General features: G+C 42.6%; 3 protein-coding genes across 3 annotated transcripts in view; 1 reads left to right on the top strand and 2 right to left on the bottom strand.

The window, feature by feature from the left end:
• Positions 1-9: 9 nt before the first annotated feature.
• Positions 10-12,408, bottom strand: lrrc75ba (leucine rich repeat containing 75Ba). The gene is made up of 4 exons (XM_031849718.1): positions 11,470-12,408; positions 8,587-8,715; positions 6,962-7,074; positions 10-963 (listed from the first exon to the last, which is right to left on the bottom strand). The coding sequence occupies exons 1-4, from the start codon at positions 11,752-11,754 to the stop codon at positions 354-356; spliced, it is 1,137 nt and encodes a 378-aa protein (XP_031705578.1). The 5' UTR covers positions 11,755-12,408; the 3' UTR covers positions 10-353.
• Positions 12,409-14,631: 2,223 nt separating this feature from the next.
• On the top strand, positions 14,632-20,979 carry ggt1a (gamma-glutamyltransferase 1a). Its single transcript, XM_031849373.1, has 13 exons — positions 14,632-14,698; positions 15,929-16,127; positions 16,219-16,349; positions 16,427-16,516; positions 16,866-17,058; positions 17,512-17,672; positions 17,840-17,989; positions 18,426-18,562; positions 18,837-19,024; positions 19,107-19,234; positions 19,660-19,772; positions 19,875-19,988; positions 20,833-20,979. Exons 1-13 carry the CDS (start codon positions 14,632-14,634, stop codon positions 20,977-20,979), a joined length of 1,818 nt encoding a protein of 605 aa, XP_031705233.1.
• Positions 20,980-21,089: 110 nt separating this feature from the next.
• The window catches only part of anapc5 (anaphase promoting complex subunit 5), a 14,999-nt gene continuing 10,665 nt past the window's right edge, over positions 21,090-25,423 (bottom strand). The window contains exons 13-17 of the mRNA XM_031849719.1: positions 25,180-25,301; positions 24,991-25,098; positions 24,648-24,795; positions 24,367-24,529; positions 21,090-24,278 (exon numbers count right to left, since the gene is read on the bottom strand). Of these exons, the coding sequence (XP_031705579.1) occupies positions 24,058-24,278; positions 24,367-24,529; positions 24,648-24,795; positions 24,991-25,098; positions 25,180-25,301 (762 nt within the window). The 3' untranslated portion in view covers positions 21,090-24,057. The remainder of the gene's footprint in view (positions 24,279-24,366; positions 24,530-24,647; positions 24,796-24,990; positions 25,099-25,179; positions 25,302-25,423) is intronic.

Here is a 25,423-nt window from a genome sequence, read left to right as displayed (position 1 = left end):
GAGAGAGAGAGAGAGAGAGAGAGAGAGAGAGAGAGAGAGAGAGAGAACACCGCTTCATTAACTCTTCCAGCCCCCCTCCAATGAAACCGCACCTTGTTCCCAAGAGCACCATCTACCAACACAGTAAGTCCGCCGTCATCGCTTCACTTTCGTCTTGTGTGGGTTAACTCAGAGATGGTTAGGAATAGCCTGGTAGCTATGTTGGGACGAGACAATGTGGGCACTGGTCTCCCTTGTGCCTCAAAGGGTGACTGGGCTCGTGGTGTGAGGGCGAGAGGGCGAAGGAGGTAACGGAGTGCTGTGGGACGACGTTTCAACCACAGTTGAAAGAGCCTCAGAGTGAGAATTCCCCATCACCTCTCACAGTAGTGAAGGGTGAAGTCTTTGGAGAGCTGCTTTTCCCCTAAACTCCACGGCTCCAGTTCAAATTTGTTCCCCATCTCATCCTCGTTATCCTCCGCCTCTTCTTCCTCCTCCTCCTCTTCCTCCTCATAGAGGCTGGGCTCCTCGATGGAAGTCTCCAGGTGGTAGCAGTAGGGTTGACCCTCTGTGTACTCGTAGATAGTTGGTAAGCTGCTCTTCAAGCTACAGCGCCGACGCAACGCGACCAGCAGCGGCTGAGGCATTGTAAAAATATCCACGTTGTTGCCCAGGTCGATCCAGGCCAGGCTGGAGAACATCTTGGGGTCTTTGAGCATCTCTGTGAGGTCTTTGAGTACAGCCAGGGTGAGGCGGTTACCGTTCAGAGCCAGGGTGCTGAGTTTGGGCAACGATGCGAGAAGGGGCAGGAGAATCTTCAGGTTCTCGTCCTGGAGTTCAGTGAAGCTGATGTCCACAGCCACCACGCTGTCTCTGTTGTTTTGGAGGTAGAAGGCAACTTGACGGACATCGCGGGTGGACAGGGCGACGCCTGATAGGTCGACCGAGTCACTGCACAGCTTTTTCTGTAGGGTTGTCTTGAGACTGTTGAGGACAATGAAGAGAAAGAGAGTGAGATTACTTAGATGACTCTTTGACAATACATAAACCAGTTAAGGTTGTTGCTGTGAGGTGAAAGGATGTGATTTGGGAACAAGGCTCTGGTTTTATGTAATGTGTCCTGTGCTGTATAAAGGAGGGGGTGACTGGGCCGGCACGGAGCGGAAGGCTGACACAGAGACTCCAGCATGGGGATTTACTAGTGTAAACAGAGGAGCCAAAACATCCGAACGAGCCAGCAGCTTGAGCTTAAAGGACAGAGCTCCCTACAGCACAGGGCCACAACAGTTTGGTACTTAACAGATAAACTATAATGTGATTTAGGAAAATATGAAACTTGAATAGAAGCTACTTGGCCACTATATTTATCAGATCTGAAAGGAAGGAGATTATTCTTTTGGAAATGCTCTGTTGAGATGATGTTATTATCTCCACCAAAGAAGTCATGGTTTCTTCTATGCTTCTTTTTAGTGACCAAGATGTCAACAATTTGTTGACATATGTTGTTTACATTTGGTGAAAAGTCAGGCAAAGGAACAAGTTAGTTTGTGTGTGGATCTGAAGTAGTGCAGAAACAGGAATTATTTTCCTAACATTGCCACTTTAAACAGGCATTTTTTAACATTTCTGCTATTTTCTTATATGAAATCTGCACTTCCTTGATTGCCGATAACACATTGTGATCAGGTTACAAAACACAGTAACGCTTCACTAATGCATGATGTATCATGCATTCTTGTTGCTCCCCATTAATAAATGATTCCGTCACTATGACATCATGCGTTAGTTAATAGATGATCAAGTAAGGATTATAACTTTTACTATATTTATAACAGTTACTTCATACATTCATTTATAGCCTATGCCACCAAATGAGCTGGAATGATGTTACATAACACAAACACAATTTTCATCAGCTTTTAGGAAAGCAATGGGAGTGCGAGTTTTTGAAAATTGTGTTATAATTGTTGTTTTTGCAAGAAGGGTAGTATAAATAGTTTCAAATACAGTATCTTTGAGAAAAGGTATTGTTCTGCTTTCAGAGAGGATGATGCCCTTTTCTATGTAACTGGATTCCAGCCAATTTGGTGGCATACAACTGAATATATGACATAACTGTGATTTAACATTAACATCATTCACTGATGATCCATTAGTGTTAGTGGATCACATAAAGACATTGTGACTTCATTGATTTTTAATTTCATCATCATGACTCAAGCAAACATTGTTTTTCAATGCCGATTAAACATTTGGAACCACTTTCCATTATTAAAATAACACATTTAGACCAGAGGTCTTCAACAGGGGGTCCGCAAAATTTTTGGTTGATTAGACAATTAAAAAAAAAAAAAAATAATAATAATATTTGTTTTCTCTAAACATGAATCTGTCCATCAGCTGACAAGGTGTGTTTATAAATGGCAGTGGCACGGCCTCCCTACTCACTGTACCTTGCACGTTTAAAATAAAAACATGAATATATGAACCTGTGTATTATTTGAATAGCTTAGTATTGAATGCACAATAAAGAGGTATACACGGTACTAGGCCCATTTAATATAAAAACACAATTTTATACAATATATATAGTCGGGGGTCCCTGCTCCATCTCTCTATCAGTTTGGGGGTCCTTGGCCTGAAAAACATTGAAGACCCCTGATTTAGAGGATTGTTTAACCAGGCTGCTTTCTAGTTTTATATGAACGTTTTTTTGTGTGTGACGCAGAATATTGAGGTGATTTATAAAGTGAATGACAGTCATTGAAGGAAACTGTATCAAATATGTGAGTAGAGAGTGATATGTGCAGGACATCTGTGTGTTTTGGTGCATGAACTCATAGCACAAGGCTTTGTAAACCTTAAAGCCCTTCGAGGATATTGTGTAACACAAGCAGGATTTGAGGATGAACGTGAACACAAGTGATACTCTGACACTTTTCTGCAGCGTTAGCTATTGCTCTACATTGCAGCTGAAAATATTTTTGCATTATTTACACACGGTGATGGCCTTTTGTTTCCAAAAGGGCAAGGGATGTGGTGTGTTTAACTTGAGCTGTTACTGAAGTGGCCCGTAACACTGATTCGGTGTCAGAGTGAATTATAACATCCTCCGGCACCCAGTGACTTACTGCGACATCCACTGCAGTACCTGTCACTTGTCATGCTTTACAGTGTTTTTTGGTCCCGTTGAAATAGATGTAGCCTGAGCAGCATTGAGTGCTTCATTTTAGAAGCAGGTGATGGTTTGAAGAGCACAAACATCATGCTTTAGGGCATTTGTATTCATTGTAAAACACAAAAAAAGGAGTGTTAAAACCCACTCATGAAGCAAGCCTAAAAGGTAGTTTAATCAGCTGTTGAGTACGAAATCTATGAGACATTTATCAGGACTGCTCTATCTTTATCAAAATCTTGTGAAGCACAGCCCTCCCCCTCTCTATTGTCTGGCCTTTTATATGACAGAACCCTCATCTTCTCCAGAGGCACAGAAGTCCTAATGACTGCGGCCTGGCACTGGCTCCCTTCCAGGTGTGAATAGGTTTTGATCACACAACTTCTTCCTTTGTCAGACAGGCTCATCCTTTTGAGCTCAGAAAAAATGGATGTCTAAGTCGTCCTCTCCGGAAGCCTCTTTTATCCTTCCTCCAGATTAATCTGACACCAGAAATCACTGATAACGTCTAGCGGACATCTAGCGGACGTCTTTTTGCCGTCTTCAGATCCGCAAGAACACTGGCATCAGGTTTCAGTTTATATGACAGAACTAGTTTATAGGTAAGCGATAAAAACAGATTAAAAAGGAAATATGGGTGGATTAAGAAAAATCACATTTAATATATGTTGCTATTGTAGATGCTCTAAGCAGCACGCAGAGAGAAATAATCCCTCCGTGCACCAAATGAACTGCTGAATTTAAGCCAGTAATAAAACAAATGACATCAACATGTTAGTAATAGTGGATGCTAGTAAATCTATTCGCAAAAAACATGAAGTCTTAAAAAATATCTATCCATAATCCATTAAGTAGTCAATTAATGTGATGTGTAAAGCGCGACGTGTGGCTCATCAGTCTATGTGTGTCATTGATTTAATATAACGAGGCAGCATTTGAATTCAGTTGGCGTGAATGGAATCGCTCTCATTATTTATTAACATAAATATTCATAACTGGAGTGTTATCTGAAGCTAATTGAGATTTAGGGAAATGCTATTTGGAAAAATAAGAACAGAATGTTAAATGTTAAAATGCACGTGTTGAACAGTTGGTGGGTGGTAACATCCCATTTTATTTCATCTTTGAAATAAGTCATTTCCAGGACTTTATTTGCATTTTGCTTTCCCCCGCGGGCTTTTATTGCATTGTCTTTTTGTTTTCTGCAGAGTCATTTTACAGTTTGCTCTATTATTCGTATTAGCCCTCTGATGGCTGAAGCTAAACTGTGCAGGAGAGACACGAGATGAGCAGTCTAATCACATCTGCTCCCTGACATTTATATTTGTAAATCTTTTGACGAGGCATTATATACGCAAGACTATAGAGGAGTGTGCTGCAGTGGCACACAGACACACTCACACTACTGCATTGTCCTTCAAGGTGCAGGAACCTCACAGCTCACAGTCCATATCAACAAAGGCAGTTCCTGCACATAATTATCCGCCCCATATCTTTTTGTTTGATCGATGTTTTGGTGACAACCCGAGGAACTGGGCTGACCACTTTGTACTTTCTGCATCTTATTCTGTATTTTCCTGAAGCTGTATCACTCAGTAAAATTACTAATGGGCCCCGGAGTAAGCTTTAACATGCCTATTATGCTACAAAATTTGAGAACAGGTGATGTGGAAACTAAAAAGGCAGCGGCAACTGAAGGGTAGTTTTGGTTATTTCGTTTCTGAGCGTTTAGATGACAAAGGAACCAAGTAATTACGAGGTCAGAAAAGGCTGATTGAACAGGAAGAAAGAGAAAAAAGGTTACAAAAGTGTTGCTGATTTTTATATGCTCACATGAAATTACCCCAAAGGAGTGAGCGCCTCGCCAGCATTTCTGGGTCACTGCTTTCATCAAAGCTTATTGACAAGCTCTCTCATTTAATGTGGAAAAAAAAAAGAAAACATTTAGAGCAAAACCCAAATAAAGTAGTTAGATAGATTAACAGGATTAGTGAGATTCAGACATTAATTCAGTATGGCATTTCAGTTAGAAATGTGTGTGCAGTCTGCAGAACGGCCGGTGTTCAGTGCTAATGCTGGATAATGAAGGGATGAACAATCCGGTGGCATTAAAATGGACTGAGCCGTTTCTGTTTCCTCTGAGGAACAGAGAAATCTCTCAGAGGTGGGATTTTTGCATTTTTGCACCGATAAGGGCAGTTTGCCTGCAACTGAACAAAGATGGAAGTTAAAGGGAGACAAAATCCACCCTACAACAATATTTTTTATGCTTTTCTTTTAATGTGGACATTTAAATCCCTATTTGATGAAGGAAGAATTCAATATTTTGGGAAATACGCTTAATCACCTTTGTTTGCAGAGAATTAGACGAGAAGATTGATACCACTCTCATGTCTGTGTGCTAAGTATGAATCTACAGTCAGGAGACAGTTAGCTTAGCTTAGCACAAAGACTGGATATGAGGGGAAACAGCAGCCTGGCCCTGTCTGACAGTAGAATACAAATTAAAACCAGATATTTGTCTTATTTAGTGAGCTTTAGAGGTGCTGGTAGGCAGAATTTGTTACCTTCCGACAGAGCCAGGACAGCTGTTTCCCTTAATTTCCAGTATGTATGCTAAGCTAAGCTAATCGTCTGTAGGCTGCAGCTTCATATTTACTGTACAGATGAGTCATTTATCTTTTCTAGCTTTGGACAAGAAAGCAAATAAGTGTATTTCCAAAAAAGTCAAACTTTTTCAAAAACAAACAATCTCTGAACATTTCCAACCCTACGGGCCCACACTGCAATACAATACACTACAACCTGAGCTGAACTCTTTCATAACGATAAATGGAAAACTAACTGCGCAACCAGGTATTTCGAAGCTGTCAGAGCTCACAGCATCTTCTTTAGGCTATTAATATTCTGTTTTAGGGTGGATTTCTGTTTTAATGATGTTGCTCCTGCTGTCTCAGCCAGTGTCAGACTGTCTCTCTCTCTCTCTCTGCAGGTTTACGAAGCGAACAACATGACGAAGTAAAAAAAAAAAAAAAAACCCCCTTCAGCTAGGAATTTAGCAATCGTATGTATCTGCCCATTTTTAGAGACGCTATCAGCGTCAGTTAAATCCAGTCTTTCCTCTTCTGGGCTGAATTAAACGTCCATGAGCACAACAAAGCCCTGCGTGTACAGCTCCGCATAATGTCCTCCTGACAGATCCCTGCAATTATGTCTTTGCTGTCCTCTGATACTGCATGTTGATACCTCAGACTGAGACATAATGAACCCGTCTCATCTCATTGTGTTCCCATTGTCTCCTTCTCTATCCTCACATTGTTTTCACCTTCAGAAAATGATTGCATCGTACGTGGCGTCTAGTCGGCCGCAGAATAAGCAATTACATGAGAAAGAATTATGATAGCCTGTTTATGAATAGCATTACTAACCAACACCTGAGTTGATACACAGGCTAATTCCAGTCTTTCATCAAGACGAGTATAATTACATTATAACACAACCCTCCCAGCTTTTCTTCAGCAAACAGATGGACAGATTTGTTGCTACGCCACTTTTTAATAGCGAGAGAGGCCAGTGGCAATGTACATCCACAGGACGGACCTTATAAGCACTTGAAAAAGAAAGATGACTGACAGCTGTGGTTACCATGGTGTTCCCTCCAGGTCAGCCTGTGGCCAGCTCCGTCCTAGTTCAATGACAGCTACAAAGATGGAAATCTCTACAGTTCGACATGGAGCTGAGCTCTGCTGACTGTTGTGCGTAGCTGCAGATTTATTACAGACTGGATGTCTGGACAGATGGGCTTACCAGGCCTGGGATTTCCGTCTGGACATGCTCTGCCTCAGCCACTTTGAGTGCGGGGTCAGGTGGTAGATCAGCTGTCGGCAAATCTTATCAGAAGACTTTCTGGTGTCTGCATCCTGTAGAACAGTGCAGAAAGATAATAACAATGGTATGCAGAACAAAGAGACCAACAGTAGTGACACAGCAGCTTTCAAAATGAGATTTTGTGCTTGTGTGTTCAAGACTAAACATCTTTGCTATTCATTATTTCACACTTTCTGGCCTTTAAGTTTCCCCAATTTTCCAAAATGTACCCACCTGTAACCGTAAGATCTTTCACATGAACAGAACGGTTTGTTATTATTTGTGTCGCCTTGAGCTACTCCTGAACAAAACACAATTTACCTGCCTTGTTGGAGCAAGAAAATCTAATCACATGCAGTGTGCATCGGTGGGGGGGTGGGATTTAACACAGCGACTGGTAAACACTGGTAATTTCAGTTTATTAGCCATGTTGTGGTTGCTGGTGGCCATTGGGTACATCAAAAATAATGAAGTATTCACCATTGATTCTTGAGACATACTGAGCAATTAATTTATTTTTGTGCACAAAACACAGCCTTATTATTTAATGTTCTATTTGATTTCTTATCACTTGGGTATAAGTTAACCCAGTTCCCTCCCCTTCAGGTGTCCCTCATGGGACCTTATTTTCAGAAAAATATGTAAAATGTTTGTATTGTGCCATAAATTACAAATATGATGTTTGTCAATTTAAAAGATAATTTTGACAGTCAAGAACCATTTAGTTTTGTGTGAAACGCTCAGTAAACTACATCTCTCTTCTCGCACAATGTACGTCACCAACACCAACAGGGCCGTTACCTTGGCTGGCTAGCTAGCCAAGGTAAAAAGTGACATTCCCGACTTTCAAAATTATCTTTTAAATTTAAAAACATTCTGTGTGTAATTCATGGCACGATTCAAAGGGGATCCAAAAATTGTAACATGCATCATTTTCCCAAAATAACGCACTATGGTGGTCCACAGGAAGGGGCGGGACTTTTCCTCACTATTCAGATTTAGCTCCTCCTCCAATGTCACATACAGGTTCATTAGAGTACAACCCCCCCCCCCCCCCCATCTGAGTATCTCCCCTTGAGAACAAAACAACCTTTGCAAAGGTGCACCAATAGTATCTTCCTAGCCAGTCAGAGCAGACTGGGCATTTTCGATTGGGGGACTTAAAACCCCAAAATACAAGTATGAATCTGAAAATGACTTTGACATGTCCCGTTTAAGTCTCAAGACATACTTCAATAAATTTAACAAAGTGCATAGAACAAAATGGCAGAAGGAAAATAAGAGAAACATAATTATCTCGGATTAACATTAAATAGATGTTCCTATTTCTAGCTGTTCATAAGTAGGCCAAAATGTGTCAGAAGGATTTCTTTTCACCATCCGCCGGTAGAAATGCAAGTCGATAACATCCTCTGATTGGATTTTCATTGATCTTACTTAACAAAAGGAAACCATCAGGGGAGTATTCTTAGGAGAAAGCTTTGTTTTGCAGAATACCAATTTCAAGCTGGATCTCTGTGGATACTCTGCAAGTGTTACGCAAAGGAAGAACCAAGTAGACTGACCTTCTTAGGACACTGCATCTCTCGAGCCAGGCTGAGCAGCAGCTCGTGAGAGATCGGGTCCACCAGGTTGAGGAAGGCAGCGTTTTTGTATAAGATGTCATTGAGAGAGGTGCCTTCCAAACCAAGATCCTACCAAAGCAGACAAGATGAGATGAATCACAATCACAGCAAGGTGAAAACATAAGAAACACCCTGCAATAATTATCATCAGGCATCTAAAAGTGTGACTTTGGACCTGAGGAAAAAAATGCATTCGCGATGGAAATAAGGCCCTGCTGTGTCAAGGGCAATGTGACTCGAGATGGAAAGATAAAAGAAGTGTTTTGTTTTAAATATTCATTAAAGGAGAGCTTTTTCATCTACAGTAGGAATGTGAGATCTTGGGGGAATCACATGGAACACTGCGTTTTGGCACAACACCATGGCATCACTCCACACATATCTTAAAATGCCACAGCCCCAACTGTTTGCAAGGTTTTTTGTGAGGTAATCTTTCCATACTTTAAGGAATATGCAAGCTAAACTATAAAATGACACTGTTGTACTATCCCTGATCTTTCCATATCCTCCTTGAAAATCTCAAAAGTGCCTTTAATCCCCTGGCTGAATGTTATTTTCAAAACATATGTATCTCTCTAACCACAATTCTTGTATAATTCCTTTTACCTAACAGAAATATGTCAGTGGGAGTACATGTGATTGAAACATTTGTGCAGCACATGAATGCATCGGCAAAGAGGTCAGAACTGACAGCTGTCATTGCAGCTTACTCACAAATATGACAAATCCAAAAGGATCTTCTGTAAAAAAAAAAAAAAAAAAAAAGCAACAAATCAAACCAACTGAAAAAAAAATCAGATTTGTGATGACCTTTCGAGTGTGGCGAGACAGTTCAGCTGTGTGAACCGAACTGTAATCCGCCTTCATCAACATGTCCTTCCCCAAGGTCCCAACGAGGCATAATATGACAAGCACTTGTACAGCCCATGCATCTTTAATGAGAGAGTCAAGCCTTTGAGACAGGCACATGCAGCCTGCACACACCTGCATCCAGACGCACGCACATTCTTTTCTCGCGAACACAATCAGCATTGATAGTAATAGACAGTTTGAGTGGGAGGCTGGCAGCTCCATATTACCGGCTCCCCTTTTTAACAAGGGCAACAGTAAACAGACTGAGCCCAAGCTGGGGAAAAGCGGTTTCTGCCCTTTTGAGAAACAAGGTATAAAAATATCTCTCTTCTGAGTTTAGACGCGATCAATTGTCATGTACAAGCGACGTGAAGACATGAATCCTTCCAATATCTGGAGCAGAGCTCACCGTTACACACACACACACACACACACACACACACACACACACACACACACACACACACACACACACACACACCAATTAAATCTGCAAACTCTTTTGAATTTGAATCTCTCAGATATCTGTCTCCAATGCTGCGAGTAAAGATAAAGTAAGGCTTATTAAATAAAAAGGAAGCTCATTTAGAAGGAGCGAGCCCATGTCCCCTGTGACGTAGCTGTCATGGAGCCGAGGCCAGCCAGTTTATCTCCTCGCTTGATTAAGGAGGTTCTACTCTCTCCTGTGTCAAGGCTTCGGGGTAATTAAAACAGGATTGGCTGACAGCTAAAAGACAGAGGGGGCCTGAGGACAAGCAAAACAAATGAGGCTCGCTGTCACATCTTCGATGCACCTACATATTTCTACACGGGTCGGATGCTACATATCCCACAGCCGGTGAAGAGAAGGCTATAAAAACAAACAGCTGATTAAGATCCAACATCCTTTACTCAGCATAGTGGAGCTGGACATTGTGAAACATATTCAACAACATGACCTACTTAAAAGTACTGTTACGGTCAAGTGAAGATATACTGCTGGAGCTCTTTAAAACAACTGTGGTTTTGGCAGTGGGTTTTACAGATTGTCCTCAGCCAAAAAGCAAAAAAACACGAGTAATCCTTCAGTGAAAATCACCTAACATCACAAGGGTTTCACTTGACTCTAGCACGTGACACTATCAAGGCGATGACAGCAGTCTATATTTATTATTTCTGTGACCTTTTTATAGGCCTAGAGTTAATAAAAGCTTTAGGAGAAGAATCATATTTAGTTTGGTGGAACACAGGACTCCAGGGCTTCCATTGTTGCTGCTGGAGCACAGGCCATTGCCGAGAGAAAAATAGATAGAGAGAGAGATAGAGATAGAGAGAGAGAGATTTGTAGTGGAGAGGGATGGAGGGGGCAGGTCTCTCTAATGGGAACGTAGGAACAGCCTAAGGAGAGGTGAGACTATGGCCATAATAGATAGATAGATAGATATATCATCAAGATCCCATCCACAGGCAATGAAATTTGGGATAATGCAATGGCCGTTTGTTGGTTGGCCATGTCCTAATTTAGAGGCAGGTCATCCCGTCAAATCAAATGACAACATGGAGCATGTTTACTCTCGGTGAGAGTGAACACTGTGGTGAGTCACAAACCGTCTGCCACTGAAACAGCGTGTCACAGGTGCAACGCTCTGACAGTGGCCTACTTTCTATAAAAACAAATGCTTCTGGAAGTGGCAGAACCAGAGAGGCCATGCATGCGGAGTCACCTCGAGGGGGAAACGAGGGGCGAGGAGGGCTGGGGTGCAGAGCAGAGCCCGCAGGAGGGGATTAAAGCACCTGTGGAACTATAAGACTTAGGGCATGCAGCACAAAACAAAGTGCAATCACACACATGAACATCTGCGTGTTCTCATCTGTTGCTTTGAGGATGTATGGCTGCGTGAGCATCAATGCTGGCTTAAGGAAGTAGGCTCCAGTATGTAAATAGGTCTGACTTCCCTGAGGCCGAGCTGTGTGCAGTTTCATCTTCCTTACCTTCCTCAGTAATTTGAGCACATCGGTTGCCTGCTCCATCCTGCGGTCACGGAGCAGCTTCTGTATCTCTTTGATCCACGTCACTCGCCTGATGTACGGGCTGTGGTTGGTCCTCCGCAGCATCCCAGGCAGTTTGTCTGATTTCAGCATCATCGCAAACAGAAAGTCCCCGCCGCCTCGGCTGCCCCTGACGTCGCTCTCTCCGGAGCCATCTAGAAGCTTGCGTCGCTTTTTGGAGAAATTCTCATTGTCCAGGCTGCTCTGCCTGCTCAGTCTGGAGCCCATTGTGTTGTTTTTCTACAGATGCAGGCGGCGTTTGTGTTGCAGCTCAGACAATATTACCAAGAGGAACCCATGATCAGACCTAGTTTTTGTTAGATGCACCTCAGTGGCGGAGGGCAGAAATACAGCACCGTGTTGTCTGGCGCTGCGTGCAGAACCTCGACAGTCTAATTTATCACCACTCTCTCGTGCACCCGGCACACATTGCTATTTTGATTTATTTTTTTCCCCACCGCGGGCTACGTGCGCTTGGCTCGGATGATGAGGATGCTCCGGCTGCTTCATCCGCTGGCTGTCTCTGCTTTACGCTGCTGTTTAGATTTGAGCAACGTGGAGCGTCCGACCAATCAGATGCCCGCTACGCATCTCTCTTCCAATGCTTGAAATTACACTCTGTTACGATCAGCTACAAGGGAGGATAAAAACAACAACAACAAAAAAAAAAGATGTCAGTGTTGTTATATCTTAGACAACCATGTGACAAATGCACAATCAGATAAATCATGCTGAAGTCCTCCAGATGACTAGAAATTAAGACACTAAAGTTGCAGCTTGTTCCTTATTTACCCAGATGCCCAATAATATGTGCTTTGTCATTGGCCCAGTACAAATATCAACTTGTCTTTTGGCAAACCTGTTGTCCCTTAGCCATTGCACAAGCTGTCAAATCCTGTTTGCACTTGTCAACTCCACTAAGCCACTGTCATTATTTGAACTACGTCCATGTCCCAGAGTGTGTTCCTGTCATGTGAATTATCTTGGTCCTTGGACCCTAAAGGGTAATTTGTGGGAGAACTTAATATGCATCCTGCTGTAGGTCCCATCATTGTGGCTTGAAGGACTTTGATCCTGGTTTGACCTTATTTTCTGATATGACGTGTGTACAGTTATTGAGTGGAGCAGGGGGCGGGGAGGGGGTTGATGCTCTCTTCTTAAGCTTTCCCCTGCACCACTGTATCCTCCCTGGACCCTGCCTGCTGTATATTTTCCTATAGGTTGTAATTATGATTGTCTGGCACCATTAATGTAATGAATCACCACCATACTATGAATTAGTTTTGTCAGAATGTTGACTCTTGAAGCAATGCTGATGAAATAACTCATTTTTAAAACACATGCTAGACAGAACTGTCTTTCCTGCTCTTATGTGACCTTTTTGTTTAGGTTGGTGTTATCCAAAGGATCGTGCTGTGCCATCAATGCTATTAAAGCACAGTGAGAATCCAATGTCAGAGTGCTACAACAACCGGACAGAGCAGTGTTCCCTATCTGGGATCCTCGTATAGGCGCAAGATTTGCAAGAGTCCGAGGGGTTGTGTGATGAGTAAGGAGATATACTCAGTCTGTACAAACAGCTGTATAATATTGTCTGTGGCTCTGGAGGGAGAAAAACAGCCCAGATGATGTCATTAGGGTTATCCCAGCTTGGGCTTGAGACTTTAACAGAAAACTTGCGTTAAAAACTGGAGGTTTGAAAGACGTGGTCATTTAGGAGGCTCATGAAATATATTGTGTTGCACTGTGGGAAATGTATGATCCTAGTTTTCAGGCGCTTGACCCAAACTACGGACTAAAGTCAGAATATCTCGGCCTCTGCTGCTTCAATTTTGACCATTCTTTAAAAACATATATCTCTTTGTGTTTCTACAGAAGCCCAGAACAGACAAACCAAACACTGCTCCAGATAGGGACATTCACGTTTTTGCATCGGCCGCCGTAGTTCTCCTACGGGCTTGTCACACAACAGAAGTTTACTTTGGTTGCAATCTGAAACCTCACCGCTAGATAACTTTGATGATTAGTTTTAACTTTGTGCCTCTTGAAATAAGTCAATGAGTGGGTGGATTTTCTCATTTTCTTTATTTAAAACCACAGCACACATCATTCTGTAAATGTGCTAAGGTTAGCAAGCTGGCTAAGATTCAACTGCATTCTTTTGGCAAGATGTTTAAAAACCAATTAAGTGAAAGGCTATAAAGTAACAACATAGGGCAGTGAAATCAACATTCTCAAGATAGCACACAAATCATGAAGAGCAACCGTGAGCAGCAAAACATTGTAATAGGGGTGTCCCCTTAGTTTAGGGGTTAAGACGCTGACCATGAACCGCAAAGTAGGTGCAGCACACACAACAGAGCCTGTCTATGACTTTGTATTATTAAAGGATTGCAGACACCCACACAAACACATGACATCACCCCCTTTTCAGTTGTGGCCATCGCTCTGTTTCTGCAGGCTGCGTTTCACCTGTCACAGAGGAACAACAGCAGTGTGTGATTTGATTTACTGCCGAGTATATAGGCACAGACAAGCCTTCCCCTGTATTGTGTGAAAACACCTGGAGGGAGACCTGGCGGGTGAGACTGTATCCCTAGCAGAAAAGTCAAAATTAAATATGCTTCTAGCTGAGGGATGAAAATATGAACAAGCTCCAGCTAATATTTCATAAAACAACCCCCGTGCAGCAACAGTGACGTACACACAAAGGCTGAAGGAAGGCTTTTGTGATCTGCAACAAACAGATATGTAATTGTCGTCTTCCGCTATAAATCAGCTCTGTCCATTAAATAAATTCCCCTCCTTGGAGCGGCTGGGAACCTGGAAGATCCAGAACCGGATAATAGTGATTCGATTTGGACACAATCACAGCAGCAGCAGCAGCCCACAGGCTCCCTTGACAGTGCTTTATCAGAGTGGCCCAGAAACAGGAGTGCAGGCAGGATTAGGTGAGGTACCACAGATGGGTATTTGCTGTTTAGAAGTTCCTGTCACCGATAATGTCAGATTGGACCTGCGCTTCTGGGCGAAGGCTCAGGCTTTTCAAACGCTCAGAGGACGCCTGAAGAATAAGCCAAATAGACTGTGACACGGCTACTGAGCATGGCAACGCTGCCGGCTGAGCCAATCAAACAGAGTCTTGAGTCAGGGATGAATGCTGCTGGCATCTGTAAACAGATCATTCTCACCTTCACTTTGGCATCGCCTGCCAGATTGAAATCAGCGTGAAATGGAAGGTTAGAGAGGACTACAAAGAAAAACTCCAAAGTGAGGAAAGGAAGGCATCCATCATTTAAAAAAAATGAATATAATGTGCAAGAATTCCAAACCTTATCACTTCCTGGCTAATGTTTCTAAGAGCTCAAACATTACAGAGGAAATCTTACTTAACCTTTGCGATCATCCCCATCTTCCTCTATGTACCTTTCTCTCTATGGACATGGTCGAATAAAAAATCCCATCCTATGTTTTTTCCAAACCACTTTTCCTTGACCTCTATGGAAAACATCATGGGGTCAAGGAAAGTTGAAGGAGAATTCATAAGCACTTAGGAAAATGCAACCGCAGTGCTAAGAGAGTCCGACTGCTCTTACACTCAACACGTAGAAAATGAGCCCTGTGACAAACTCACACCTCCTAAGAAGGATGTTTTCAATTTATCCATAATGTACAATTAAACAGCAATGGCGGATGTTGTTGACGGCCGAATGGTGCGTCGCTTAAATGTTGTAAGTCCTTTTCTTTCGTAAAGGATGTACAGTAGGCTGAAAGAGATAAGAAAAGAAGCATTGAAGCACCTTTCCTTAGCATTTAGAGAGTTTGACCAGCTCTTATCATGGCTGCCACTTGGATACTTCCAGGTCTTTTAACTCAGGAACCTTCCTAAGCTAAAAAAGACTATTGGACCGCAGCCCAAGTCGGAGGTCCAAAATTTTCCCTCTGGTGAATGTAACCAGAAAAAACTGAATAAACAAACAGAAAAGGTACTAGAGAGCGCAACACTTAGGCTGCAATTTGCGGCGCCACCTTGAGAGTATAAGTCAATTATTTTGCCTGTAACGTGCAAAAACATGTACAAATAAAGCACATGCTTATTATCCAGTGCGATACCTGAGCTAAGATGACACGTCATGTTCACATCATCACCAATGAGTGAAGCTGGTCATAAAAACACCTTGTCACCACGCTGACACACACAGAGTCAGCTGAATGGCCAACTCCCTTCTTCTGCCTTCTTTTTGTCCAATATTTTCTATCTATCGGTGCAACACACCAACGGTGAGTGACCCTCCTGCTCTCCCATTGTTATTTGTGTTAAGGTTTGGCTCTGAAAATGCTCGGTGTTGCTTGGAGGAGAGGACACTTGTTTCTGAGCTGAAGGATTCTGTCTGACTGTGAGGTGTGCTGATTTTCCTGGACAGGAAAATGGTTGGGAAGTCCCTGATTGCTGGTCTGGTGGTCCTTCTGGTGGCTGCAGTGAGCCTGTTCCTGGGGGTGTTCATGGGCTTGGGGAAGAAAAACACGGCTCCCCCCTCGGACCACTTCTACTCAAAGGCTGCTGTGGCTGCTGATGCTGGAAAGTGTTCAGAAGTAGGGAGGTAAGAAGACTTTTGTTTTGCAAATGTGACAAACAGTTGTATGCTCGGTTTTCTGCCTGAGCATATGTGAGTGTATTCATGTTCTTTTCAGGGACATTTTGAAGAAAAACGGTTCAGCCGTGGACGCTTCTATCGCTGCCTTGCTATGTGTCGGCCTTTTGAACGCTCACAGCATGGGCATCGGAGGAGGGCTCTTCTTTGTTATCTATGACGCTTCCACAGGTGAGTTACAACTTCTCAACGGATGGTAGCTGAGCAAAAACACAATCTGCAATTTGTCCTCATTTTCTGCTCAACAGGGAAGGTGGAAACCATCGACGCGAGGGAGGCGGCGCCCATGAATGCCACCGAGGACATGTTTGGCAACAACACCAAGCTTTCTCGTACAGGTAGCCTACTTGCCTTGAGCTGCTGGAGTATTTCCCAGGCACAGAGGAGAAAAAGATTAACTGTGTCCTGTAAAGCTGTTGCAGCTACTGCAACTCCACTCTAATGTTGTATCAGAGCTAGAGAGGGATTTAGAGAGGATAAATATTATAGTCCCAAATCCACCCATCCAGCTCCTCTTGAATGTTAACAACTTTGCTATATCTTCTCCTTGTGTCTGCTGCTGGTTACATAACAATAAAAAAAACTAAATTCTGTCTCTCAGTATGCTGATCCTACAAGTCAGACAGGGACCAGAAGGAAAGAGCTTGTGAATTTCAAAATTGTGGCTCTGCTGTTTCTACACGACAGGTGGATTGTCCATAGCCATTCCCGGGGAGATCCGTGGTTACGAGATGGCCCACAAGAGGCATGGCAGGCTGCCATGGAAGGACCTGTTTGAGCCCAGCATTGCTTTGGCTCGAGATGGCTTCCCTATAGGAAAAGCTTTGGCTCATGCCATCTCCAGGAGCAAAGATTCTATTCAAGGAGATGCCAACATGTGGTGAGGGTGAAGAGTTTTAACCGATTTGTGGCTTCACTAACTCTGCTGCATTTTCTAATGACTGAATATAGTACAATAATTTATGCTGACAACGTAAAAGGAATAGTTAGATATTTTGGGCAGTACTCTTATTTTCTTCAAGTTAATCTTCTCCCGGCTACAATGGATGTATTACAAGAACTGGATACTGGACTCCAAGATGGCGGCCATTCATTTGAGGGGAAAATGCTTTAAGAGCCGCAGGGGATATTTTAGCTGCAGTACCGTGAGTGGCCACAGGAGCAAATTGGCAGCAAAGTTGATGAGCAGTGCAGTATCCACCTCTCTTAATACATCCATGGTAGCTTCCTATTCAATGGACTGACATGTACTAGTAGTGGCTTTAATTTTCTACAGGCTCAAACACCAACAATTTAACTGGTTTCCTACTTTTTTTTCTTTGTTATCTTCCAGTGAGGTGTTTTGCGATTCTCAAAAAAACATACTGAGGGAAAACGATATTGTTAGATTTCCAAGGCTGGCCGACACTTACCAAAGAATAGCAGAAGAGGGGCCTGATGTGTTTTATAACGGCTCTATGGCACGAAGCATCGTTGAGGACATCCAGGCAGCAGGTCTTATGTTGTGTTATTCTTCATTGTTGTATTAAGAAATTGTGAATACACTAATAACCAAACTGCACACTACAGAACTCCAACTATTTATTAATTCTTCTAAGACTTAAATCATTAATTTGAGCATTATTCCTCACTTTCAATTCACACTACTGTGCTCGTTGCAGGAGGCATTATCTCCCTGGATGATTTGTTGGAGTACCAACCTGTGCTGAATGAGAACCCTCTGAAGCTGAACGTTGGGGAATACACCATGCATGTCCCAGACGCCCCCTCCAGTGGCCCTGTGCTGGCACTCATACTCAACATAGTGGATGGTGAGCAGCCTGGCCAAGTGCTTGTTGTGTAGCCATGTGGAAGAAAGGATGTCAGGTTTCCCCAGGTCGTCCCTGGATTGTTTCTCCGCCTGTTTTGGAAGCAGACAACAGAGATGCGACTCAGTTCTGCTTGCCAAATTTAATTCACCATCAACAACCCATCTGTTCAGGCCGAGAATCTTTAGTCACGCTTTAAATAAAAAGTGGCATCATTAATTTCAAATGAGCGATGAGATTTAATGTATTCATAAATGAATCTGGAGGAACATGGTGCCATATTCATATGGCTGAAAGGATTCGTGTTGCTATTTGAATAGAGAATTCTTAGTTTAATGACCTGCCACCGACTGAAACGGGTGTTTAGCACCATGATGGAGAATGTTCATTACCTGATTAGACACAGACAATGTGATTCTTTCCTGTGGGTATTTTTCAGGGTACAACTTCACCGGCACAAGTGTTTCTACAGCAGAGAAAAAGACTCTGACGTACCATCGAATCGTAGAGGCTTTCCGTTTCGCTTATGCCAAGAGGAGCAGACTCGGGGACCCACGTTATCTCAATATTACCGATGTAAGACATATTATTATTACACGTCAATAATTTACTTTAGAGCTTTCAAGCTTCACTGTATACTCCATATGATCACCGCTGTCTCCACTGGGCAATTCTATAAGAGTGGGTGGGAAATCCCTCGTGCCTTTATTTAGTCCTGATTTGAGAAGATTAAGACAGTGTTTGCTGTATTGTTACAAAGGCCAGGAAGAGTGCTAAGCTATTGTTTACCGTTTGTCATTTTCACGTGATGAGCTTCTCCTCTGGGACTGACTTGTTTTGCTCCCATCAGCTCATTCTAAACATGACTTCAGACTACTTTGCTGATGGCATAAGGAGTAAAATTACAGATGACACCACCCACCCAGACAGCTACTACGAGCCGGACTACTTTGTCCCAGACAACCACGGGACGGCTCACCTGTCAGTCATAGCTGAGGACGGAAGCGCCGTGGCAGCCACCAGCACCATCAATTTATAGTAAGAAGTCAAACTTTCAGACAAATATTTCCTGTCAGGCAGATTATTGATCACTCATTGAAAAGCTGTTTTATTTCCCCAGCTTTGGTTCCAAAGTCATGTCTCGATCAACTGGAATCATTTTTAACGATGAAATGGACGACTTCAGCTCTCCGTACATGACCAACGGGTTTGGAATCCCTCCTTCACCGAACAATTTCATTCAACCAGGTGTGGCTGGACTGAGTTATCACACTCGTATTACTACAACCCCCAGTTTTGGTTATGACTTTTGGACACATGTCTGTGTTGATGGATAGCAATGTTTTTTTAAATGAAACCCCTTGTTTCCACGATGACAAAGAGGATGACCCTCCCTCTAGTGAGGATGATGCAGAGGTGATGCTTCCACCATGCTTTCACTTGTTCCTGCATTTGTCATTGTCAGGAACTCTGATAGCTTTAGCTCACTAGCAGCATCCTCCTACTGTGACTCACTGCTGTTCTTTGTTTACAGTCATATTTAAAAAGTGTGTCAAATCAACGTGGCAGTTTTTAGCTGTGCAAATTCTGCACGTGGACGATCAAACCACGAGGAAAAAAGTAAACATTTATCAATCAAGCAGTCGCAGCCACATTCTGTTTATCTGTTGCAGGCAAGAGGCCTCTGTCTTCCATGTGTCCGACGATCATCTTTGACAAAGACAACAAAGTGAAAATGGTTGTAGGAGCGTCTGGGGGCACAAAAATCACCACAGCCACCGCCTTAGTAAGTCTGATTCATTCACAGACATCATTTCAATCCGGCAGCCAACACACACACAGTCAGGTATTTGAAACTAAATGTCATTTTTTTTTCTGGCTGAAACAGGTCATCCTGAACTCCTTGTTCTTCAACTATGACCTAAAGAAAGCTGTGACAGAGCCGCGAGTTCACAATCAGCTCAACCCAAATATGACAGTAGTGGAGCAGGGCTTTGAAAAGGTGGGTCACCCATTGAGACGTATAATGCAAAACAACATTTTGAACATATGGAATGGCTTAACAGCTGTTGAAGAGTCACTACACAGGCTACTCATTTGACTACAAGACTGCAATTTTTTAAAAAGCAAACCATGCGTTTGTTTTTTGATTGATTTCCTACAGCACAGGCAACCAGTCGTTTCAATTCATGTCAGTATGAAAATAAACTTCCAAAGACTTGAAACTTGAGATAACAATACTTTCACTTAATAAGTGTTTATTTGTCTTTAGTCTCTCAGATTGTATTCAAGAATCTAGATGTAACGACAAAGAGCAATCCCAGCTCTCATCTGGATTATTTCACACCACTTTTCCACGTCTGACATGATAGGGAAACTGCAACCTTGAAAGTCAGCCGATACCGATACACATCAGACACTCCTCTTTTAAAGAACCCCTCGCTTCAATAACACATTTGTATCGATGCACTTTGCATCTAAAAAATATCATCCTCAAAACGAAGGAAGAAATACACAGCCCACAACATTACTCAGTTATGCAATACTGATGCTTCTTTTTTTTCATACACTGAACTTTGGGCACAATGCATGTCTGTACAGTTCTTTGATAGATTTCCATATCAACCAAGTTTCAGATTGATGCAAGTTGATTTTCATAGTGTGCTGGCTGCCAGAAAGGTAGGAAATAATGCCACAGACTTGTGGCATATAGCCGGCATTAGAAAACAATCAGAAATGCATTATTAATGGATAGAATATATTGATCTCTATCATGGACCAGTAAAACCATAACCTCCTGCAAAAGACTATATGTTTGTGTATGTGTAATGGTTCTACCACGGCAGAGTGTTCTGGAGGGTCTGGTCCAGAAGAACCATGTAACACAGCTGCTGCCGACTCCAGACTCCGTGGTCCAAGCGGTGGTGCGGCAGGGAGAGCGTCTCTGTGCGGAGTCCGACCCCAGGAAAGGTGGCTATCCAGCAGGATACTGACCGTGACTTCGGGACCTTCTCTGCTCCCCTCAGTCTGGACAGTCTCCTCAAAGACACTCGGATAGAGCCACAATACAAGAAGGTGCCTGCACTGAAGAAGCAGTGTTTTAAGGTATGGAGACAAAGCCACTACTTACTTTTACACAAACATGGAAAATGACCAAAACCTCTTTTACTCAAACTCAATTATTCAGCATTACTTTTATCTTTTTGGGCATCATTCGAGTTTGGAAGTCAAATAAGAGGTTGTACCTAGTTTGACTCCCGTTTCATCACCATTGTGTACTGGTGATGTTTTGGGGAAACCCAAAACACAATCTTCTTTATATGATAGACTTATTTTATGTATGACATGGTATTCAACATATTAAAAAACAAAGTAAGCATCAATAATTAGGCAAATAATAAGAAAAGTTTCATTACTATGCATTTTCAGGTATGAATCCGTGTGGTTGTCCATGTAGTACTTTCATCTATTTTATTGTCAAACTGGTGACAAACCATCAATTGAAAACTAGACCCATGAAACAATTAAAAATAAGGACACCTCAGAATGTTTGCCTGTTTCTACCCAAATCTTTCTCCTGGTTGTAAGTTCATCCTGAAACAAACATTTAGAGGAAACTGCCCGTGCCGTTTTCTACCGCGACTCTATCGTGAAACTATTACTCTTGAATTGTAAATGTTTAATATCGAGTAGAGGTTAAGTTAATGTATAGTGTAATCTGAAAAATACATTTGCAGATATATTTTTCTAAACATGCATTGTTCTTATGCCATGTTTGTTGCCATGCTTGCTATTAAACATTTTTGAACAAAGATGTTATATTTGACCACACAGACCCTGTGGGTGTTTCTGTTACTGGAATATTAGGCATGAAATCACTATATACTATCTTTTCTTTTAGTTTGTGGCTGGTCAGATTTTGTTATTTAGTGTTTATACTGAACCTCATGTATTGTGGAAATAACATATTAATACATTTAATCCAGGGCACACCCAGTAAAAACAGAAAAGCAGCTGGCACAGTGAATGTTTGGCATTTTTGACTGATTAAAAACTTAAAAGATTTTTCAATTATAAAATGTGTTGCATAATTCTTTGTATCGACTTATTAATCAGCTCACTGTTTCAGCACTAAAACACACACAATTGGAAGGGCCTGCGCAGAAAGGGAAAGATATATTGTTTTGTACCCGCTCCGTGATTCAGATTTGCTCTGAAATGTTATGGGTTCTTCCTTGACTCATGATACACCCTTCCACTGAGTTTCGTGAAAATCCGGCGAGTAGTTTTTCCGTAATTCTGCCGACAAACAAAGCAAACCGAAAACACAACACATTTTTTCGTACCGTGTTTCAATTACGGTAAAAGGAGGCAAACAAAACGTGTGCAGGACTCAGGACCCCTGAAGAGACTGACCCTGTTTTACTTTCACTGTCCAGTGAGTTTCAATCAGTATTCAGTAAATATCTCCACTCATGTGCGCTCTTTGAGAAAATGAAAAACCAAGTAGAGTTGCCTTTGGTAAAAACCTCAATCTCAAAAATGTTTAAAAACTTTTTTTAGCTGCTTTTTCCTCCGTTCAGGTTTAAAAGAGCTTTAATATCCTCACAGTTGGTAGAATGTTCGCAACTTTGTAAATTGCTCAGCTGCATGAAAAGCACTTTGTAAACAACAGCGTCAAATTACACCTTCTGCTTCAAATGGTTTAGTGCAACTTGATGGATAACAATTAGTGGTTTGGATCCCAGTTCAGCAAATTATACCCTCGACATAAAGACTCTTTGGGTAAAAGCAGAAACTATGTTGACATACACTCCTTTAATAAACTACACTCCTGAACCAACCCTGTGAACTGGCCCTCACAATGTCAGTTGTAATCAAGACACACAGGTATTATATCACCCAGTGCCTGAAGCAACATCACAACACGCAACAGTGACAAAACCTCACTTGTGAGAGCTGGATGTATCACATAACTCTGCGGGATATTTACATTAAAAACAGGCCTGCTTTTACTACAGCAAAACTGTAATTTGTTTATGCGGTAACTGACACAAACACAAACATTGTACTTTAACTCGGTCACCAGAAACTTCCAGGGGAACTGCAGACAGATGGTAAACAGAGAGAGAGAGAAAGTTTCTGTCAACACAGAAACCCCACGTTAGATATGGTTGTGCAAGAAGATATGGACAACTTTAAATACTACTGAACCCATTACTAAACTCTACCGTAGAGATGTTCCCACTGCAGATACCGTACACGCCCCACGCCATTATTCCTACACTTGCGTGGGATTAAACAAAAACAAAAAATAAGATGAAACAAGTCGTTTATTTTCTTGAAAGAAGTGCAGTGAGTAATGGATTACATGCCCGTCAAGAGACACCTGAATGTAATGTTATCAGCCAGAAATCGTTCTCACAAACCGTGTTGGACGTAAGTGGAATACAGATACAGTATCTGGTGTTACGTCATCACGGGCGATATTACATTATAAATGGGAGCACGATTTCCTCCTCCGGATTCCAGCTTAATCTCTATTCTTCTGGCGAAATATGAATCATCTGGGCCACTGAAACACATTCATCTTGTAGCCAACTGTGATATTACCCTCATTCATCAAAAGGGGGAGGCTAAATCAGCACAGCTGTGACAGCTCCTGATAAACTTTAGACATTTCTACCACGCTGTTGGAAGGCTCGTTATGTCTGTCTGACAAACCTGGACTGTTGCTGTGGTTGAGGTATTGAAAAACATGTTCCGTTCGTCATCACGCCATCATTTGAATCTGTACCCGATCACAAGTGAAGAGACAACTGATCTATTGTGGCTCTTCCCGTTACACAGCCTTGTTTATGACTACCTTCATTATCCTCTCTAAATACTAGCCAGGCAGCACGTGCATAGAGTTCCACATTTGCTTAAATATTTACAAATTAAATATTTTAGTGCCGACGGAGCAGGAAAGATCTTCGTCCCCATCTAGTGTTAAGACCGCAGTGACTCCACTCAGCAGTGTCCTTTTCAGAAGCCAAGATGACTCTAGTTTGTTGCTCGACAGGGAGCAGCTACAGTCGCATGGAGACCGGTGGTGCTGGCGATTGCAGCTCCTGGTCCAGCAGCCGGAAGAGCATGGCACTTTTGTTGCACTGCGAGGTTTGTCCCAGAGAACGGTGGAGCTGAGCCTGCAGGTAGTGGACGTCCCGCAGCCGCTCCTTACAGTTCAGCTTAGAGAAATATGCTGCTGACTCATTTAGCGTGTCAACAGCCAAAACGGCCAAATGCAAATCTGCAGGGAGACAATAAACAGCAGTGTGTAAATAGCTAGGGTGTCAGTGTTCGGTGGCGGTGCGGGGGAAGTTTGTAGAGGTTGTTACCTGCTTGCCCTTGTCCGTTTGGCCTGAACCCAGCCACTGCCATCTGACAGCGGGCAGTTAGCAGCAAGGCTCGTCCCTTGTCCATGACTGATCCGTGGGCCAGAACAGGCTCAATGGCTTCATGCAGAACACTCAGAGCGTGCTCAGGAACCCCCAACATCAGCTGCAGAAAGGAGAGAAAACAAAAAACAGTAAAGAAACCACCAGCCACACTGCAAAAAAAAAAAAAGGCTTTGGTGATTTGCATGTATGAGAGCCGTAGCAGTGTTTGAGACGTTGACCTGAGTGAAGGCCAGGTGGAGGATGGTCTCTGAGGCCAGGGACTGTAGGTGGTGCTGTCTAGCCAGAGCCAAGGCCTGCAGGAGGAGAGGAAGCGCTGTGGAGAAGCCAGACGACTCCCAGTGGAGCTCAGCGGTAGAAAGCATAACTCTGTATGAGACATACACAGGCAGTGATGTAGACGAGAAAATAAAACGTGGCTCACAATGATCCCCCGATGACATCAAATATTTATGGGAGCCGTGAAATAAGTGAGTCAGTTAAATTCCCCAAAAAAGGAGTTTAGGTGAGTTGACTCTACACTCTAGGAAACAAATAATCAGAAATAATGAAGTGACTATCTACCTGATGACCACCTCCGTACATTTAGTCTTCTCACAGTGCACCTGCAGCCGCTGTAAGATGTTGTACGCCTCAGTGCTCCGGTTGAGAGCCTTCAGAACTTGAGCTTTCCTATCAGTAAACATGGTGTTACAGCTCCAACAAACATGTGTGAGACAACCATTGTTAAGATCAGAAGTGCGTTGACGTTACCTGTAGAGACCTTCTGTTTTGTTTAAGGCAGAGATCGCCGTCACTAGTGGCTCTGCCAAATGGTACTTCCCTTCGTTCATGTGTCTTTCAAACTGAATTTTCAGATCACACAGCATCCAGAGCTGATTCGGAGAAATAGGTTCACAAAAAACAATTATTTGTTGAATATTTCCTATCATGAAGAATGCTCATATCATGCATCACAGAAAAAAAGTCTCCCCCTCAAAACCCAGCCAAATTTTAT

This window comes from Anarrhichthys ocellatus, unplaced genomic scaffold, assembly GCF_004355925.1.
Source record: "Anarrhichthys ocellatus isolate YVR2014 unplaced genomic scaffold, GSC_Weel_1.0 scaffold9, whole genome shotgun sequence".
NCBI lineage: Eukaryota > Metazoa > Chordata > Actinopteri > Perciformes > Anarhichadidae > Anarrhichthys > Anarrhichthys ocellatus.
This window is presented reverse-complemented; position numbering and strand designations above follow the sequence as displayed.